Source organism: Salmo salar, chromosome ssa19, assembly GCF_905237065.1.
Source record: "Salmo salar chromosome ssa19, Ssal_v3.1, whole genome shotgun sequence".
In the NCBI taxonomy this organism is placed as follows: Eukaryota; Metazoa; Chordata; class Actinopteri; order Salmoniformes; family Salmonidae; genus Salmo; species Salmo salar.
The window spans coordinates 79,001,302-79,022,373 of record NC_059460.1 but is presented as its reverse complement, the minus strand read 5'-3'; the positions used below and the strand labels follow the sequence as shown (position 1 = coordinate 79,022,373).

The 21,072-nt window shown below is 43.9% G+C and overlaps 1 protein-coding gene across 2 annotated transcripts in view; it reads right to left on the bottom strand.

Moving 5' to 3' along the window:
* The window catches only part of LOC106579677 (collagen alpha-1(XVIII) chain), a 95,844-nt gene that overhangs the window by 35,481 nt on the left and 39,291 nt on the right, over positions 1–21,072 (bottom strand). For both annotated transcript variants that reach the window (XM_014159808.2, XM_014159807.2), the window contains exons 3-8: positions 19,793–20,340; positions 14,050–14,124; positions 12,621–12,713; positions 3,145–3,259; positions 2,920–2,960; positions 2,026–2,214 (exon numbers count right to left, since the gene is read on the bottom strand). In XM_014159808.2, the coding sequence (XP_014015283.1) occupies positions 2,026–2,214; positions 2,920–2,960; positions 3,145–3,259; positions 12,621–12,713; positions 14,050–14,124; positions 19,793–20,340 (1,061 nt within the window). The remainder of the gene's footprint in view (positions 1–2,025; positions 2,215–2,919; positions 2,961–3,144; positions 3,260–12,620; positions 12,714–14,049; positions 14,125–19,792; positions 20,341–21,072) is intronic.

The following is a 21,072-nucleotide window of genomic DNA, read 5'->3' as shown; positions in this document are numbered from 1 at the left end:
GCAAGAACAGCTCAAACAAGCAAAAACATGAAGGTCAGTCAATCCGGAACATTTCAAGAACTTTGAAAGTTTCTTCAAGTGCAGCTGCAAAAACCATCAAGCACTATGATGAAACTGGCTCTCATGAGGACCGCCACAGGAAAGGAAGACCCAGAGTTACCTCTGCTGCAGAGGATAAGTTCATTAGAGTTAACTGCATCAACTGTTCAGAGGGGACTATGTGAATCAGGCCTTCATGGTCGAATTGCTGTAAAGAAACCACTACTAAAGGACACCATTAAGAAGAAGAGACTTGCTTGGGCCAAGAAACACGAGCAATGGACATTAGACCGGTGGAAATCTGTCCTTTGGTCTGATGAGGCCAAATTTGAGATTGTTGGTTCCAACCGCCGTGTCTCTGCATGTGTGGTTCCCACCGTGAAGCATGGAGGAGGAGGTGTGATGGGGTGGGGTTGCTTTGCTGTTGACACTGTCAGTGATTTATTTAGAATTCAAGGCACACTTAACCAGCATGGCTACCACAGCATTCTGCAGCGATATTCCATCCCATCAGGTTTGCGCTTAGTGGGACTATAATTTGTTTTTCAACAGGACAATGACCCAACACACCTCCGGGCTGTGTAAGAGCTATTTGACTAAGAAGAAGAGTGATGGAGTGCTGCATCAGATGACCTGGCCTCCACAATCACCCAACTTCAATCCAATTGAGATGGTTTGAGATGAGTTGGACCGCAGAGTGAAGGAAAAGCAGCCAACAAGTGCTCAGCATATGTGGAACTCCTTCAAGATTGTTGGAAAAGCATTCCAAGGGAAGCTGGTTGAGAGAATGCCAACAGTGTGCAACGCTGTCATCAAGGCCAAGGGTCGCTACTTTGAAGAATCTCAAATCTCAAATATATTTTGATTTGTTTAACACTTTTTTGGTTACTACATGACTCTATATGTGTTATTTCATAGTTTTGACGTCTTCACTATTATTCTACAATGTAGAAAATAATAAAAATAAAGAAAAACCCTTGAATAAGTAGGTGTATCCAAACTTTTGACTGGTACTCTACGCTTTTTCTACAACAGGTTACTGTCAATAATATCAAAGGCTGCACAGAAATCTAACAGTACAGCTCCCACAATCTACTTATTTTCCATTTTTTTCAACAGTCATTTGTGTCAGTGCAGTACATGTTGAGTGCCCTTCACTATAATCATGCTGAAAGTCTTCTTAATTTGTTTACAGAGAAATAGAATTGTATCTGGTCAAACAATTTTTTTTGCCAAATTTTCTATGCTTCGCCACAAGCTGATTGGTTGGCTGTTAGAACCAGTAAAGGGTGCTTTACCATTCTTGGGTAGCGGAATGACTTTGGCTTCACTCCAGGTCAGAAGAAAAACATTTTTCTCCAGACTCTGATTAAAATTATGACAAATAGGAGTGGCAATATATTCTGCTACCATCCTCATTAGCTTTCCATTTAAGTTGTCAATACCTGGTGGTATTTATCTTTATTGAACATTTTCATTTGTTTAACACTTTTTTGGTTTCTACATGATTCCATATGTGTTATTTCATAGTTTTAATGTCTTCACTATTATTCTACAATGTAGAAAATAGTAAAAATAAAGAAAAACCCTTGAATGAGTAAGCGTGTCCAAACTTTTGACTGGTATTGTATAAAAACTATTTCTGACCTCAAAAAACATACATAAAAAACTGTTTTTCTAAACCACTGAATGGCCACTGCCTGTGGGCATGCAACCACCTAAATGGGCCATTAAATGGGCCATTAAAAGGAGTCAATAGCAGAATTAAAGAGAGAAAACACCAATGGAACTGAACTATTTTGGTGAAAAATACGCCTGCCGGGCCAAACCACACAAATGTCTAGGAGTGAGAGAGAACGAATGAATCGTCCGTAACCAGATACAACTGTGATTTGCAATTACGCCCAATTACAATACAGTGCTGATCAACATGACCAAATAGGGGGTGAAGGGGAGGGGATGTTGTGGTAACAAACAGGTTCTTACTGGCTGGCCGTCGTTACCGGGTGTTCCGGGTGTTCCTGCTGGTCCTGGGGGCCCCTGGGGGCCCCTGGGTCCTGGCACTCCCCCAGAAAAGCCATTGCTTGACGGACTGTGTGGGCCTGGGGGCCCGGGGGAGCCAGGGGGGCCGGCTGGCCCTGGATCTCCTTGCTCTCCTTTCTGACTGGAAGTCCCCTGGGGAGGGAGAGAGAGAGAGAGAGAGAGAGAGAGAGAGAGAGAGAGAGAGAGAGAGAGAGAGAGAGAGAGAGAGAGAGACACACACCATGAGAACATTAAGTGTGGTAGTGTGGTATATATTGGCAACCAATGATTTGTTTGATGGCTGTTCAGGTATTATCAATGATATGTATTAACCCTAGATGACTGACAGAGGCCTCTGTTTGGAAGCCACTGCACAGCCATCTTGTTTCTCCTCCTCCAGTGTAAAACAGATGTTGGAAGCTATAGAAATGCATTTATTAATGTCTACATTCGTTTTTGACAAGTATATTCTATTACAGACACCTTAATGCATACTTTAAAATTATATTTTGTGAACTGAACATAAAACAAATAATGTAAAAACATATTGCTTAAATATATATATATTTTTAGAGAGGACTAATGTTACTGTCCCCACTACAACAAATAAATACATGTAATTTTGTCCTTGAAACATTTTATTGAAATACTGTAAAAATTCCATTCATTCCTATGGAGTACTGCTTCTTCTGGGCAGTACCAATATGGAGGCTGGTGGCTTCTAAGCCTCTCATTGGTCATTGCATACTGTAGTAGCATCATCAATCCAGGGTTTATACACATCATTACTATAGAGCAGGTAACACATTACAGGTCTTCAGTTGCATTCTCTTAAATCTGTCAACAACTGATACTTACACTGATTGGTCTATAGTCTGCATCCGCAGTCCGACTTGGTCCTGTGGCCAAAGATACAACATTCTCAATACACATGTATATGGCTCTGTGTCTTACCATGTGTTTATCGCCCCCTGGTGGCTCTTCATTTCAACACCACAAGGGATTATAATAATTATAATAATAATAATAATAATAATATATTCATGCAGTGTTATGTCTCTCGCTCTCCCTCACATCTCTCACCTCTCTCTGCAGTCAGGTCCACATCCTGACCCGAGATCTCATCAGCATCCTCATCGTCACTGGGCGATGCCTCTGTGGGAGGGGCGAGGACAGGGGTGCTCCATGGTTCCTCTGGCTGAGAGGGTAGGCGGAGGTAGGGGGAGGTAGCAGAAAGAGAGGAAGAGGGGGGGATGGGGGTCAGATTTAAAAGTATGCATCCTTTGAACATAGAGCTATAGCCAGGTTTGCCATGTTCTGCAAGATGGGCTTTGTTGCCGCCCTGTGGTTATATGCAGCTGAGCGTGAGTCAAGAAAGCTCAACTAGGTCATCCAATGGAATTCAATTAAATGTGCACTACGCAGAAATCGCTCTTCCATTTCCTGGTTGCTAAAATTCTAATAGTTTCAAATAATGTGACAAAACGCACAAGTACAGTGTGAAGAATCATTGTACCATCTAAACCACTGTGAAATATATTTTCCATAACCAAAAATATTGTATTTTCAGCTTTTTGAATCTGGTGTACAAAACCGAAAGTAAAAGATGCAAAAATGTAACTTAAGAACGAGAAGCATAGACACAGAGATAATCGAACAGCTCATTGAACTTGCATTCAATGAGAATGACTGATCTATAACAGACATTTCTATGTGAAGTTGGTTGGGTCGCCCCAAAAAAGTGACATATTGCAATTTTAAATTCAAAATGCGTATTATTTTCCTGAGAGGGAACCTTGTGAGGTGACGGATTGTCACAAAAAACATAGAAGTCAGAACAGGTATAGTATAAAAGTTAAAATTCTAACTGTACAATCATAGATTAAAAAAACGACTTCTATAAGTTACTACATAGTATGGTTGCTAAGGCTTTTACATGTTTTTCCTAGAAAAGCCTCATTATGGAATAGCGTGAATTTTTCATATAATTTTTAAAGCACTGTTGCTAAGGATTTGCATTTCGTATCTAAGCAACCCTAGAATTTGTAATGTTTGGTTAATTTGTTGCCATGATTACTTGTCGCCATATTCTGAGTGTACTTTCAGTCCTCACTGGGTAAGCTTCAGATGGTTCAGATGTCTTTTCGCTCTCTCTGGCGGATTGTTACAGAACATATTTTGAACAACCTTCATCAACTCTTGAGATTCTGAACCAAAGGCTTGATAATGTTTGCCATTGACACAATTGGAAAGTTTGAGCATGTGATTCTTCACCATTAGCGGAGATAAGAGCGAAAGTGAGTATGGTTTTGATGTAGTTATCTCTCCCATGTTTCTGCAGGAGTTTTACAGATCTGTTGCGGATTCATTCCCATTAAGATTAACGTCACTTTATTGGTCAATTGCACAAGGTCCAACCAAAAGTTTACTTCCACTTTTTAACCCAACCCCTCCGAAAGATACACATACAGGACATACATATAGAGGTTTTGGAGAGGTGCCCCGAGAGATGTTGTTTTGCAGGGTTAAGTGCCATGCTCAAGAGCACAACGGCAGGCAATGGCATCTAGGCTTTGATTCCCGCAACCCTCCGGTTGCTAGCTTCCCACCAGATTTTTCCCATTGGACCCGGGATTCGAAGTGGCTCGCCTCTCTAACTTCTAAGCTACCTGATATCATGAGAGAGAATTACAGGAGTATGGCTGGAAAGAGGGATGCTCTGAATGTGGATATTTGTGAAAAGGAGTGCAATCGTAATGAGTTTCAGGACAGAAAGAAGCACTGGGAAAACATGAGAGACAAGCTGGTGCAAATGTTAAGGTGTGTGGATAGAAAGGTGGTCCGGGATACAATGCCACTTTGAAAAGGATGGAAGTCCTCAAGAAGAAACTGGCTCACAAGAATATCCTGAAGCACATGCAGATGGATATCCTGAAGCTCATGCAGATGGATATCCTGAAGCACATGCAGATGGATATCCTGAAGCACATGAAGATGGATATCCTGAAGCACATTGCAGATGGATATCCTGAATCACATGCAGATGGATATCCTGAAGCACATGCAGATGGGTACCCTGAAGCACATGCAGATGGATATACTGAAACTCATGCAGATGGATATCCTGAAGCACATGCAGATGGATATCCTGAAGCACATGCAGATGGATATCCTGAAGCACATGCAGATGGATATCCTGAAGCACATGCAGATGGATATCCTGAAGCACATGCAGATGGATATCCTGAAGCACATTGCAGATGGATATCCTGAAGCACATGCAGATGGATATCCTGAAGCACATGCAGATGGATATCCTGAAGCACATTGCAGATGGATATCCTGAATCACATGCAGATGGATATCCTGAAGCACATGCAGATGGATATCCTGAAGCACATGCAGATGGATATACTGAAACTCATGCAGATGGATATCCTGAAGCACATGCAGATGGATATCCTGAAGCTCATGCAGATGGATATCCTGAAGCAGATGCAGATGGATATCCTGAATCACATGCAGATGGATATCCTGAATCACATGCAGATGCAGACCCAGAGGATGGAAGCTGAGGAGCAGTTGGCCAGCAAACTGGAGGTAATTTACACTATTTAGCTAAAGTATATTATGTATGTCATGTATGTACAAGTATGTACTCAGGTATGTCAAGGTAAGTATTCAGGTAAGTATTCAGGGAAATACTGTATGTCCAGATAAGTATGTCCAGGTAAGTATGTCCAGGTAAGTATGTACAGGTAAGTGTGTTCAGGTAAGTATTCAGGTAATTCTGTCCAAGTAAGTATTCAGGTAATTATGTTCAGGTAAGTATTCAAATACGTATTCAGGAAGGTTTTCAGATAAGTATGTCCAGGTAAGTATTCAGGTGAGTTGGTCAATGTACTGTAAGTATTCAGGTTAGTATTCAGGTATGTTCAGGTATGTATGTCCAGGTAACTATGTTCAGGTAAGTATTCAGATAAGTATCAGTAAGTATATTAATGTACGTATGTCAAGGTAAGTCTTCAGGTCAGTATTCAGGTAAGTATATTTAGGTAAGTATGTTCAGGTAAATATTCAGGTCAGTATTCAGGTAAGTATTCAGGTAAGTATGTCCAGGTAAGTATGTCCAGGTAAGTATGTCCAGGTAAGTATGTCCAGGTAAGAATGTCTAGGTAAGTACGTTCAGGTAAGTATGTTAGGGTAAGTATTCATGTACAGTGCATTCAGAAAGTATTCAGACCCCATGTCTATTTCCACATTTTGTTACATTACAGCCAAATTCTAAAATGGATTATATAGTTTTTTCCCCTCATCAATCTACACACAATGCCCCAAAATGACAAAGCAAAGACAGGTTTTTAGAAATGTTTGCCAATAAAAAACTTCAATATCACATTTACATAAGTATTCAGACCCTTTACTCAGTACTTTGTTGAAGCACCTTTGGCAGTGATTACAGCCTTGAGTCTACTTGGGTGTGATGCTACAAGCTTGGCACACCTGTATTTGGAGAGTTTCTCACATTCTTCTCTACAGATCCCGGGCTGGCCAGTGGCACATCAGTCTAAGGCACTGCATCTCAGTGCTAGTGGTGTTATTACAGACCCTGGTTCGATTCCAGGCTGTATCACAACCGGCCGTGATTGGGAGTCCCATAGAGCGGCGCACAATTGGCCCAGCGTCATCTGGGTTAGGGATTGACCGGGGTAGGCCATCATTGTAAATAATATTTTTTAATTAACTGACTTGCCTAGTTAAATAAAGGTCCAATAAATAGTTATTTTTTTAAAGATCCTCTCCAGCTCTGACAGGTTGGATGGGGAGTGTCACTGCACAGCTAATTTCAGGTCTCTCCAGAGATGTTTGATTGGGTTCAAATCCGGGCTCTGGCTGGGCCACTCAAGGCCACTCCTGCATTCTCTTGGCTGTGTGCTTAGGGTTGTTGTCCTGTTGGAAGATTAATCTTTGCCCCAGTCTGAGGTCCTGAGCTCTCTGAAGCAGGGTTTCATCAAGAATCTCTCTGTACTTTGCTCCGTTCATCTTTCCCTCAATCCTGACTAGTCTCCCAGTCCCTGCCGCTGAAAAACATCCCTACAGCATGATGCTGCCACCACCATGCTTCACGGTGGTGCCAGGTGGCCTCCGGACATGACGCTTGGCATTCAGGCCAAAGAGTTCAATCTTGGTTTCATCAGACCAGAGAATCTTGTTTCTCATGGTCTGAAAGTCTTTTAGGTGCCTTTTGGCAAACTCCAAGCGGGCTGTCATGGGCTTTTTACTGAGGAGTGGCTTCCGTCTGGCCACTCTACCATAAAGGCCTGATTGATGGAGTGCTGCAGAGATGTTTGTCCTTCTGGAAGATTCTCCCATCTCCACAAAATAACTCTGGAGCTCTGTCAGAGTGACCATCGAGTTCTTGGTCACCTCCCTGACCAAGGCCCTTCCCCACCGATTGCTCAGATTGGCCGGGCGGCCAGCTCTAAGAGTCTTGGTGGTTCCAAACTTCTTCCATTTAAGAATGATGGAGGCAACTGTGTTCTTGGGGACCTTCAATGCTGCAGAAATGTTTTGGTACCCTTCCCAAGATCTGTGCCTCGACACAATCCTGTCTCGGAGCTCTTCGGAGAATTCCTTCGACGGCCTGGCTTGGTTTTTGCTCTGACATGCACTGTCAACTGTGGGACCTTATATAAACAGGTGTGTGCCTTTCCAAATCATGTCCAATCAATTGAATTTACCACAGGTGGACTCCAATCAAGTTGTAGAAACATTTCAAGGATGATTCATGGAAACAGGATGTACCTGAGCTCAATTTTGAGTGTTATAGCAAAGGGTCTGAATACTTATGTAATTAATGTATTTCTGTTGAAAAATATATATACATTTGCAAACATTTCTAAAAACCTGTTTAAGTTTTGTCATTATGGGGTATTGTGATGTCATTATGGGGTACTGTATGTAGATTGATGAGGGGAAAAAATTATTGAATACATTTTTGAATAAGGCTGTAACATAACAAAATATGGAAAAAGGGAAGGGGTCTGAATACTTTCCGAATGCACTGTTAGTATGTCCAGGTAAGTATTCAGATCAGTGTTCAGGTAAGTATGCCCAGGTAAGTATTAATGTGTGAGCAAGTGTGTGTGTGTGTGTGTGTGTGTGTGTGTGTGTGTGTGTGTGTGTGTGTGTGTGTGTGTGTGTGTGTGTGTGGGGCTGACAGACTAGCAGAAGTGCCAAACCAGCTACGCAGGAAGAGGCTGGGACCATATCCACCAACACACTGGGAATGGCCCTAAATCACCAGCATATCCCTCAGCACATCCCCTGCTCCCAGATGAAGCTTCCCTGGTATACAAATCTAGGATCTGTTTTCCCTCCCCAAATCCTAGCTTTCACCATTAGGGAAAAAAACAAAACAGACCCTAAATCAGTGATTTGGACAACTTCATCCTACTCCACAACCCACACACCCACACTCATTAGCCAGGGTGTGTGGGTTGTGGAGTAGTTGTCCAAATCACTGATTTAGGGTCTGTTTGTTTTCTCTCTCCCTAATGGATGACAGTGGAAGCCATCCTAGAACAGACTGGTTTAGCAGTCAAATCGCCCTTCCTGAGTCTACCCCAACGCCAGCTACAACAGAGGAGGACACAAACAAGCTGGGAGTAGGAACAGCCTCAAGGAGAAGTAAGGATGACGACAGAGTATAGGAACAGCCTCAAGGAGAAGTAAGGATGACGACAGAGTATAGGAACAGCCTCAAGGAGAAGTAAGGATGACGACAGAGTATAGGAACAGCCTCAAGGAGAAGTAAGGATGACGACAGAGTATAGGAACAGCCTCAAGGAGAAGTAAGGATGACGACAGAGCAGAGTAGACCACGATCATACAACTAGGCTAATGGTCACAGATATTAACAGATAGAAAAAAAACACAGATCTCAGAGTTTTCACGGTTGTTGAACTTTTACTATTCATTAAAAATGACATTAGTCACCTTGAACAACAGAAAACAGTATGTCCTGCCTTTTTATCAAAATCACAAAACAGAGCTTTTAGAGAAAGAGGCTTCCTTTGAGGGTTCAGCTTTGATTCGGAGCACCTGCATTAAATCTGAGCAGTAGCAGTCAAACGATCACACAGCTGGAGACTGAGCGAGAGAGAGGGTGAGAGAGAGAGAGAGAGAGAGAGAGAGCAAGACAGAGTGGAAAAGAGAGAGCGAGAGAAAGTGGAAGAGAGAGAGTGCGAGAGAGAGGGACAGAGAGTGGAAGAGAGAGAGGACGAAAGAGAGAGAGAGAGAGAGAGTGGAAGAGAGAGAGGGCGAGAGAGAGCAAGAGAGAATGGAAGAGAGAGAGGGTGAGAGAGCAAGAGAGAGCGAGAGAGAGTGGAAGAGAGAGATAGGGAGAGAGTGGAAGAGAGAGATAGCAAGAGTGGAAGAGAGAGAGGGCAAGAGAGAGAGGAAGAGAGAGAGGGCGAGAGAGAGTGGAAGAGAGAGAGAGGGCGAGAGAGAGTGGAAGAGAGAGAGGACGTTAGAGATCGAGAGAGAGGGTGAGAGAGAGTGGAAGAGAGAGAGAGGGCGAGAGAGAGTGGAAGAGAGAGAGGACGTTAGAGATCGAGAGAGAGGGTGAGAGAGAGTGGAAGAGAGAGAAAGAGATAAGTCGTAACCCTGAGTGTGTAGCCTAACTCAGCATTTCCCAAACTCGGTCCTGGGTCCCCCTCCCCCTCATGGGTGCACGTTTTGTGTTTTGGCCCTAGCACTACACAGCTGACTAAAATAACCAACTCAGCAACAAGCTTTGATTATTTTAATCAGCTGTCATGACGTTGGCCTGTTGGTGAGGTTTATGACCCCCATAAACCCCCCCTCTCTCTCTCTACTCTACAGATGTGACTCTTGGAAAGCCCTTTGTTAACATAGAGAGTCTGGTAACATCAAAAGGGTGGTGAACAGAACCATATTTCGGAAATCCAACCAGTTGAAAATATGTGTTGGTACTTAAAGAATATGATGTCAGATCAGTTGTCATCTGAGACATTATGACTGATGATAGGATGACAAACTGTATCTTGGAAAGTCGACACATTCTAGTTATCAGATTCACATGGAATTGTTGTGCAATTTAAATGTTTAAATATGAATCTATTTCTGAAAAGATTAAATGTAATTTTAGCTTCTAAATGAGAGAATTGGTTTTCATAAGTAAACTAGGCTCAACTCAGTGGCCCCGCCCAAGTGAACAGACATTGGTGGTGAACTATGAAACACGCCCTTCTCTCCACCACTACATAAGCCCCTGTTAACGAAATTAACATTTGTGTTCCCGAGGACGTGAGGACGACAGTCCATATGTTAAAAGGGCTAATGTCAAACTACAGAACTAAGCCAACTTAAGCGTGAGCTTAAAGTATGGCAACTTGGTATGAACTTTGAACTCTTATTCACTAAAGAAGTGATACCTCCTAGCCGTTGAGTGAGCAGCAGCAGCTGTAAACGTGGGCTAGGGAAGGACGGACAAAGTATATTTTCTACCAAACACACGACGTTACTACAACGCATCCGTTCTACCAGACATTCTTCAGAGGACAGGAACATCTCTGTTGGGCAACCCGGCCTTCCATCTACAACCAACCTATTGAAAGCGCAGCTCAGAGTAAATATTTCTTGCATTTTCCTTTTCCAAATGGGCGGTTATTTAGAATGCATAAGATTCTGTATTTACGATCGCATAGCTTTACAAGGTCCGATCAGAGACCCTTATCCTTTTGTTCCTCAGTCTTCCCACACTTTCATTCAAAACTCAACCCCCTTTCTTTGTGTAACCAGCCGTCATATCGGTTCCGTCCACCAGGGACGTTTTCTTTTATGACATAATTAGTAATCAATGTATGACCCATCCTGTGTATGTGTAATTCTGTGTGATTGTTTAGGTATTTTAGTAAATAAATAATTAAACCAAATTTTGTATTGCTGATTCAACTTGTTAGCCAGGGTTTGTGAAGATAACCAAGAATTATACGACTTCAGATGAGACTGAATAAGGTCACTGTCACGTCCTGGCCATAGAGTGCTCTTATTTTCTATGGTAGAGTAGGTCAGGGTGTGACTGGGGGGGGTTTATCTAGTTTCATTTTTTCTATGTTGTGCTCTTGTTTCTTTTTTCTATGTTGTGTTCTAGTTTCTTTTTTCTATGTTGGGTTTTTTGTATGATTCCCAATTAGATGCAGCTGGTCATCGTTGTCTCTAATTGGGGATCATATTTAAGTAGTTGTTTTTCACACCTGTGTTTGTGGGAGATTATTTTGAGTTAGTGCATGTTGCACCTCTGTCATCACGGTTTGTTGTTTGTGTATAGTTTATTGTATGTCTTGCTAAGTTTCACATAATAATAATAAAGATGTGGAATGATACTCACGCTGTGCCTTGGTCCGTTCCTACACACAGTCGTGACGATTAAGAATTGGCCGCTATTGATGTAGAAGATTACCAGGTCTTCAAGAGTGTATTCGGAAGATAACAGCTCTATAAACATTATTTCGTGGTGCCCCGACTTTCTAGTCAATTACATTTACATGATTAGTTCAACCAGGTAATATTAATTACAGAGAAATTATTTTATAGAATAGCATGTCATATCACTTAATCCGGCATAGCAAAGACACGACACAGCTGTGTAGTGTTAGGGCAAAACACCAAATGTGCACACTGTGTGATCTCTCCCACTGAAACACTTTATCTTATCACTGTCTTTCAGATGATATCCAATCCCTGGTAATGGGAGAGAAAAGCTCATGGGAAACTGGAAGGAAAACTCAGCCAAGCATCAGCAGCTGTTTTGATGTTAAGCAGTGTGCTTGGTGTCCATGTGACAGTTGAAGGAAGATGGAAGGCAGTGTTCAAGGGAAAGTTATGGTGCCAACCTTGTTTAAACAGTGAGGGGAAAAAAGTATTTGATCCCTTGCTGATTTTGTACGTTTGCCCACTGACAAAGAAATGATCAGTCTATAATTTTAATGGTAGGTTTATTTGAACAGTGAGAGACAGAAATACAAAAAAAAAAATCCAGAAAAACGTATGTCAAAAATGTTATAAATTGATTTGCATTTTAATGAGGGAAATAAGTATTTGCATTTCTCAGATAAGAGAACCTGGCTGGAGGGAGGAACGGCATCTCCCACCTAACTGGTCCCAATAAGATGAATTGGGTTCTGGATGTGCTGTAGATACCCCTACTGTGTTAGGAGGAGGGAGGTGGAAGGTGTACATATTGATGACGTATGGGGGCGGCAGGTAGCCTAGAGCGTTGGGCCAGTAACCGAAAGGTTGCTAGATCGAATCCCAGAGTTGACAAGGTAAAAAATCGGTCGTTCTGCCCCTGAACAAGGCAGTTAACCCACTGTTCCCCAGTAGGCCGTCATTGTAATTTGTTTTTAACTGACTTGCCTAATGAAATAAATAAAAATATTTTTAAAATGTTGTAAAACTATCCTTGTGGGTTTCTGCCAGTGTGGTAGAATGTGTGTGTACAGGGTTGGGTCTGAGTGTTTCCTGTCACTCACCACGGTGTACTCTCTCTCCTCCACTACCTTCTTCACTTCATCCATAGTTTGCGTGTCATCGAAGGAGTCGTCTCCACTCCCATAGCCGGATGCCTGAAAGAGGATAACAACGGAATCGCTATAGTAACAACCTTGTATTTTCATTACATAACGCTTAAGTTATGACTTTGGAATCTCATTAATTGTTTTACATATTCAATAGGCCGTAAGGAAGAATAGTCTAGATGCTTCTATCACAAGCAAATTATCTAATGCTTTTCCAAGTATTAAAAAAAATATATATATATTTCACCTTTATTTAACTAGGCAAGTCAGTTAAGATCAAATTCTTATTTTACAAGTAGCAATAATTCAGGCTTATGCATATGAAAATACTTAAAAACAGAGAAAAAAAGATAAAGAAACTAAATCATGAATAAAACAACTGGCGTTAAGTGCTGTTTTCACCACAAGCTAATGAATCATTCAACACAACCCTGCAATATCCTCTAACCACCACTAGAGGGGCTGATGGTCCCATTCATCAAGAGCATGTCAGGTTTTAGGATGGAGTAGGTAGAATTCAGCACATTACCACTGATACAGGGTCACATTTTATATTTTCATCATCCTAATGGTGTTAGTATTGGGGGTGGTTGAAATCTGATCTTAGATCAGCGGTTAGAGGTCCATGTACAGTGTCTGCTGTTAACCAATGCTAGATAGTCTCTCCCGGCATCCATTCATTTATGATAACTAATCTGAAAATACTTGATAGTTGATAGCTGTCTGGTGGAAAACTAGCGAGTCCCACTCAGTCCCAACCAGTCCTACCCTGTCCTACCCAGTCCCACCCAGTCCCACCCTGACCTTCCCATTCCACCCAGTCCTACCCTGACCTACCCATTCCACCCAGTCTGATCCCAGTTCTACCCTGTCCTACCCAGTCCTACCCTATCCTACCCATTCAACCCAGTCCTACCCTATCCTACCCAGTCATACCCATTCCACCCAGTCCTACCCATTCCACCCAGTCCTACCCCATTCCACCCAGTCTGATCCCAGTCCTACCCTGACTTACCCATTCCACCCAGTCCTACCCATTCCACCCAGTCTGATCCCAGTCCTACCCAGTCCTACCCATTCCACCCAGTCTGATCCCAGTCCTACCCTGACATACCCATTCCACCCAGTCCTACCCTGTCCTACCCAGTTCTACCCATTCCACCCAGTCCTACCCAGTTCTACCCCTCTCCACCCAGACCTACCCTGACATACCCCTCTCCACCCAGTCCTACCCTGTCCTACCCTGACATACCCTGACATACCCCTCTCCACCCAGTCCTACCCTGACATACCCCGCTCCATCCAGTCCTACCCTGCCTTACCCAATTCTACCTATTAGGGCTCAAGTGAAAGAAGGTCAGATGTAGTATTGGGAAACACTCACATAGGGGTCGTCCTCTTCACATAGGTCATCTTGGGCTGTGGGGTATCCCTTCAGAACCAGCTGCTGGATACAACCCTGGGGGAGAGAGAGGTTCAGACACATTAACACTAGTACACACTAACAGCACCCTGGGGGGGGAGAGAGAGAGAGAGAGAGAGAGAGAGGTTAAGGAACATTAACACTTGTATATACACTCACAGTAAATGGCTGATTTGATTTGCCAGCTCTCAAATCAAATCAACACAACCTTTTAGTGAAATGGAAATATCTCAAGTATGGCAAACAGGTACCTCAATCTGGTAACAGGTACCTCAATCTGGTAACAGGTACCTCAATCTGACAAAAACTCTTCAAGACAGCTGCCTTTAAACTGCTATAACAGATCAGAACATAGATCCCACTAACCACATAGATCTCACTAACAATGACTGTCATGAGGGTCGCAAATGGAACATGGCATGTTGACTAATCTGTTTATGGGTCTATCCAGAGGACAAACACCTGTTTTCAATCCAACAAATCCTTCATGAAACAAGTGGAGAGGAGAGGAGGGGAGAGGAGGGAGAAGACAGAAGGGGAGAGGAGGGAGAAGACAGAAGGGGAGAGGAGGGAGAAGAGAGGCTGCGTAAACTAAATCAAGTCCATCTGATGCTGTAAAGAGAGGTTGAAGGTAAACAGCAAATGTTTCCATGCAACAGCTCTGATTCCATCAAAGTTTTATGAGCTTTGCTGAGATGAAAATTATTATTATTTGGTCATTTTTTCCCCCTTTTTCTCCCCAATTGGTAGTTACAGTCTTGTCCCATCGCTGCAACTCCCGTACGGACTCGGGAGAGGCTGGTTCTTGACAGACTGCTCACTTAACCCGGAAGCCAGCCGCACCAACGTGTCGGAGGAAACACCGTACAGCTGGCGACCGAAGTTAGCGTGCATGCGCCCGGCCCGTCACAAGGAGTCGCTAGAGCGCGATGGGACAAGGACATCCAGGGAGAGCCTGGGCCAATTGTGGGATTGAACCCGGGTCTGTAGTGACACCTCTAGCACTGCTTTGAGGACGCTGAGATCAATACTGATCATCCAATAGGAAGAGACTTGTGAAGAAAAAATGTATTTGATTTGAAGAAGAGTATTTTATTGAATTAAACTTCAGGCTCATTGTGATCGGTAAACCTTCCAAACAGGAAACTCTACCACTGCTAAAATACCCATTGTAAATATCAATGCAATCCACAGTAGGCAGGTTTGCATTGACACAGGTGTATTCGACAAAAGCAATGTCGCCCAAACATGTGTAATGGAAACGACAGTTATAAGAGACATTTTCTTAAGATCGACAACATTTTTATCAGGTCGACAAGGGTGGATTTTTCGTTTGTAAAACTTTATTGTGACAAATGGTGATGGAAACAACTTGTTTCAAATAAACAAATAATTTTGAAGGTAAGTGATGTCATCACATAACTATAAAGCTCCACTCCACATTTAAAAAAATATATATATTTATTTTTTTCAACTATAAAAATAATGTTTCTTTACAGCATTGCTTCGCTTTGCTTAACTGGTTGGCTAGCAAGCTTCACCATCCAATTACCTCAGATCTACAGGAGTGTAAGTTTCACCATGGCGACCACGGACTGTGGCGATACGTTGGCGCGTTAGAATTATTAGAATATGGCAAATATTTGTCAATTGTTGCATTCTACCCATTCAGGCTTTTGCGGGCTACCTGAGACATGAAACAGACAGGTGGGAGGGAATACAGGCTGTCACCAATTTATTAATGTGCAATTTGCCCTCAAACACTTAATTTTTATTCAACAATGTAGGTTTCTGGGAAAACATAGTCCAATGGAAGGGCACCGTAGCAGGCAGTTGGGGCATCTATTTTCTATGCAAGCTTTCTAAATGTGGAGAAACAAAATTACTGGACAAGTTAATGGAAACACAGCTACTGATGCAGAAACAAAAAGCCACAAGAACACAACATGATCTCTGTACAATAACAATGTTAGCTACGTCAGAACAGCCAAGCTGACCAATGCCTCCAACACGAGGCAGACATGCGGTACAGCTCTGAGCCAGAAAGGGTTCGAAATGATTGACACCCTTGATAAAGATGAGCAAAAATTACTGTATAAAATAAATAATTCAAATACTGAGCTTAAATACTCAATTTGTTTACGAAATGATAGTATTTTATCCTAATAAAATTGTCAGAGAAAGAGATTTTGGTCAACAAGTAATATTGTTTTTCTCAACTACTGTAGGTAGGGGTCAACATGATTGACACCTTGTTTTCAATACCTTTCCCTTGTGAGGATAACAGCACTGAGCCTTTTTCTAAAACAAATTGGGAGGGATCTTAAACCATTCCACACAGAATCCTTCCAGATCTGTGATATCCTTTAGTCTGCGCTTATGGACTGCACTCTTCAATTCAAACCACAGATTTTCAAGTCTGGAGACCATTTCTTTGTTCTTTAATGTGTGCTTGGGGTTATTGTGTTGCTGGAAGATCCACTTGCAGCCAAAGTTTCAGGCAATCCGATTTTTGGCAAAAATGTCCTGGTACTGGGTAAAGTTCATGATGCGGTTGACCTTAACAAGGACCCCAGGACCAGTGGAAGCAAAATAGCCCCATAAAATCAAAGATTCACCACCATATTTTACAGTAGGTATGGGGTTCTTCTTTGCTTATGCATTCTCAGTTCGATGGCAAACCCACCACTGGTGTGCGTCGCCAAAAAGCTGACCAAACCACCGGTTCCAATCCAAGTGCCAATGCCATTTAGAAAACTCCAGGCTTTTACATTTGTTGGATGACGTGAAAATAAAACAGAGCTATTTTCTGCACATTGTTTGGCAGGACAACAAGAAGCTGGCTACAGCAGACTGACTAGCACCCAGCTAGAAGAGTGTTTTCCTCAAAGCACATGACATCATATGGTGTAGAGTACCATGTCTGCTGCACCAAGTGACCGTTGCCAAGACAGCTGACATGTAAGTGTTGTGATGATAAGTGATGTAACTAATGGTTCTATGAAGAGGTACATATGCTGCGTACGTTAGGGTTACACAAAGTCTCTTAGCAAGAGTTTATACTCTGCTTATATATACAACAACAAAAAACGAAAGGAAATGAACATGGGACTCAGAGCCGGTTGTTCTCTGAAGTCTACTGGTCCTAAACCAGCATGGGTTCTTATCCAAATCAGCTGCGGTCGACTGCCACACACACACACACACACACACACACACACACACACACACACACACACACACACACACACACACACACACACACACACACACACACACACACACACACACACACACACACACACACACACACACACACACACACACACACACAGCCATTTTTCCATAACGCAGTGTGAGGTGCTTTCAGGAGCACCACTGCTGCAGCGTCTGTTTATTAGTGTTCCTCACAGGGGAAGAAACAGGATATCAGATTCCAACACAAACACACTATCAGCTGGAGGCCTCACTGCCATGCCTCCAACACACATTGACACAGAGAGAGAGAGAAAGAAAGAGACAGCGAGAGAGAGAGAGAAAGAGAGAGAGAGAGAGAGAGAGAGAGAGAGAGAAAAAGAGATACAGACAGAGACAAAAACAAAGTCAGACAGACATTAATGAGAGAGAGAGGAGGGAGACAGGAGAAAGAGAGTGGCAGAGGAAAGAAAGAGGGGCAATGAACACAAAGAGTGACATTTTGATTTTCCCCTGGCCAGTGAGAGGTCTGTTTTGATCCCGGGTGGTAAGTGAGAAGAGATAGGCTGGTACTGGTTGAAACTGGCAGGGAGAACAGAGAGTTTCCTGCTCCTCCACACTAAGTTAACTGTATTTCACTGTATCTACCAACCCATTGCTCCAATGAAACTTTATGAGAGGGAAACAGCTGCTTGGCAATAGCTTTTTGGTGCACTTAAAAACTGAGGCAGGCAATACTTTATTAGTTAATCCATTCTGTTTAGATTAGTACAACATCTAAGTAGTAGTGGTAGGGTGTAGAGCTCTGCTACTTGCTCGACTGGCCCCGATATTGTACATCGGGGTTAAGGGCCGGGTAGGGGCTGTTTTTTCATCAATAACTAGAGTACGGGCAGGGCTCGGGCTTCACTAAATTGATCAGTAACATTTTGAAGCTGAGCCATTTGCTTGTCCTCTGCTGCGCAGTACAGTCATATCTGACTAAAATAATAACATGGTGTCAGAAGTGCTTCAACCTCGTCAAATATAGAGACAGGAGAGATTATTTCAAAGAAAATAATAATGTTCCTTGAGTTTCGAGTGACAAAAGTAGCTAACTGCTCTCTCACATCTCTCCGTTGCTATGGATACTCACAGACTCAGAGCGCATGCAGAGCGAACAGCGCACAGGGAGTGAGTGACAGAGAGAGAGGAGCAGCTAATGGATTTACTAATGGAGGAAGTTATTTCTGATTTCGGGCAGTGCAGGGCAGGGCCTTAAATTTGGCAGAAGCAATCGGGCCTGGGTTGGGTAGGGCCTGAACGTAACGGTCACGGGTAGGGCTCGGGCTTAAAATTCATGCCCATGCAGAGCTCTAGTAGGGTGGAGTGGAAGTAGCATTTGATATCTATGGGTGAAATATACTGCATCGTAATGCCTAGGCTTTAGGTCAATAGGATAACACAGCCTTGTGGCTCGCAGAAAACCTGGGTTCAAACCCCAGTGAGTCACACATACACAGTGTGACTGAAAACTAGTTAAAGCAAAATTCCACCCAAAGATGCTCTTTTAGTATTTGTTTCATTAGTCCATTGTTGACATAGTTCCAAAATGTTTTGCTTGTCAGGAGAGGATGAAAACCAGAAGTTCTATCGGCCCTCCAGGACAATGACTGGGTCGCCCTGGGACACCAGGTGAGTGCAATTAACTACCAGGTAGAAAACAAAAAACTGAAGTGTTTAGGCCCTCCAGGAACAGGACTGGTTTAGATGAAGAGAAAATGGACAAATGCATGATGCACCTCTCGGGCTGAGGTGAGGGTGCGAAGGCGGGGTGCTGTGGGATTATTTAAGATACTCTTTGAAGAGGTAGGGTTTCAGACGTTTACAAAAGATGGGCAGGGACTCTGCTGTCCTAGCTTCAGGGGAAAGATTGGCAGGGACTCTGCTGTCCTAGCTTCAGGGGGAAGATGGGCAGGGACTCTGCTGTCCTAGCTTCAGGGGGAAGATGGGCAGGGACTCTGCTGTCCTAGCTTCAGGGGGAAGATGGGCAGGGACTCTGCTGTCCTAGCTTCAGGGGGAAGATGGGCAGGGACTCTGCTGTCCTAGCTTCAGGGGGGAAAGATGGGCAGGGACTCTGCTGTCCTAGCTTCAGGGGGAAGATGGGCAGGGACTCTGCTGTCCTAGCTTCAGGGGGAAGATGGGCAGGGACTCTGCTGTCCTAGCTTCAGGGGGAAGATGGACAGGGACTCTGCTGTCCTAGCTTCAGGGGGAAGATGGGCAGGGACTCTGCTGTCCTAGCTTCAGGGGGAAGATGGACAGGGACTCTGCTGTCCTAGCTTCAGGGGGGAAAGATGGGCAGGGACTCTGCTGTCCTAGCTTCAGGGGGAAGATGGGCAGGGACTCTGCTGTCCTAGCTTCAGGGGGAAGCTGGTTCTACCATTGGGGTGCCTGAGCGGAACCTGCACCCCCCCCCCACACACACACACAAACAACACAAGCAGATAAAAACAAAAACCCGTCAACTCACCACAAACCTGTCCAGCCCCGTACCACCTGCGTTGCCCACGAAGACGCCCGAGCTGGCCTCGAAGGTGAGGGGCTCCGGGCTCCTCTGGAAGGCCACGCGGTGGTACTCCTCACAGTCCATGTAGAGACGCACCTCTGTCCCCTGCACCGTCAGCGTGAAGCGGGCCCACCTCCCCGTCAGGTCAGCCAGTTTGAAGCTCGCAGCCTCCTGGGTGCTCCCGACCCCCGGGTCAGTGTAGTAGAGGAGCACCTGCTGAGACCCGTCCTCCACGGGGCTCAACGCCACACCCAGGTGCACCACCCGTTGGTAGGCATCGGTGATGGCGAAGAGGACCCCGCCGTGCCGCGTGGTGGGCTTGGCGGTGACGATAACGGTGAAGTCACGGTAGAAGGGGTCAGGGATGAAGGACTTGGTGAGGCGGCCCACGTTTGCATCGGGCCCGAAACTGTAGGCCGGGTAGCCCTCAAAGCCCGTGACGAAGGAGACGGATGGGGGGAGGGGAACGCCGATCAGCTCCGTCAGGTCCATCTGGCCCTGGGAACCCTCCTCTGAAACACAAAGAAATACCATCAGATCACATAAATAGTTCATTAATACATGGGAAGACTTGATGAAGTGTCTATTCATGATTCATTCATCATGAATGTTTTTATTGATTATAAACTGGTCTGAAAATTCACTGCACAGACTATTTTTATTTTTGTATTATTTAACTAGGTGTAACCGATGTGAAATGGCTAGTTAGTTAGCGGTGGTGCGCGCTAATAGCGTTTCAATCAGTGACGTCACTCGCTCTGAGACTTGAAGTAGGGTTTCCCCTTGCGTTGCAAGGGCCGCGCCTTTTGTGGCGCGATGGGTAATGATGCTTCGTGGGTGTCAGTTGTTGATGTGTGCAGAGGGTCCCTGGTTCGAGCCCGGGTTGGGGCGAAGAGAGGGACGGAACCTACACTGTTACATAGACAAGTCAGTTAAGAACAAATATCTTATTTACAATGACAGCCTATCAGGGAACAGTGGGTTAACTGCCTTGTTCAGGGGTAGAATGACAGATTTTTACCTTGTCAGCTCGGGGATTCCATACAACAACCTTTCGGTTACTGACCCAAAGCTTTAACCACTAGACTACCTGCCACCCAACCTTCTCCCTTCTCTGCATGCTTTTATTTCCCACAATTACTTTCCCCTTCAATGGACTCACGTTAAAGAAAAAGGATTACAATTCTACCCAGTTTCAAGAAGATGACTACACTCACACACACTCACCACCACACATGGTCCCC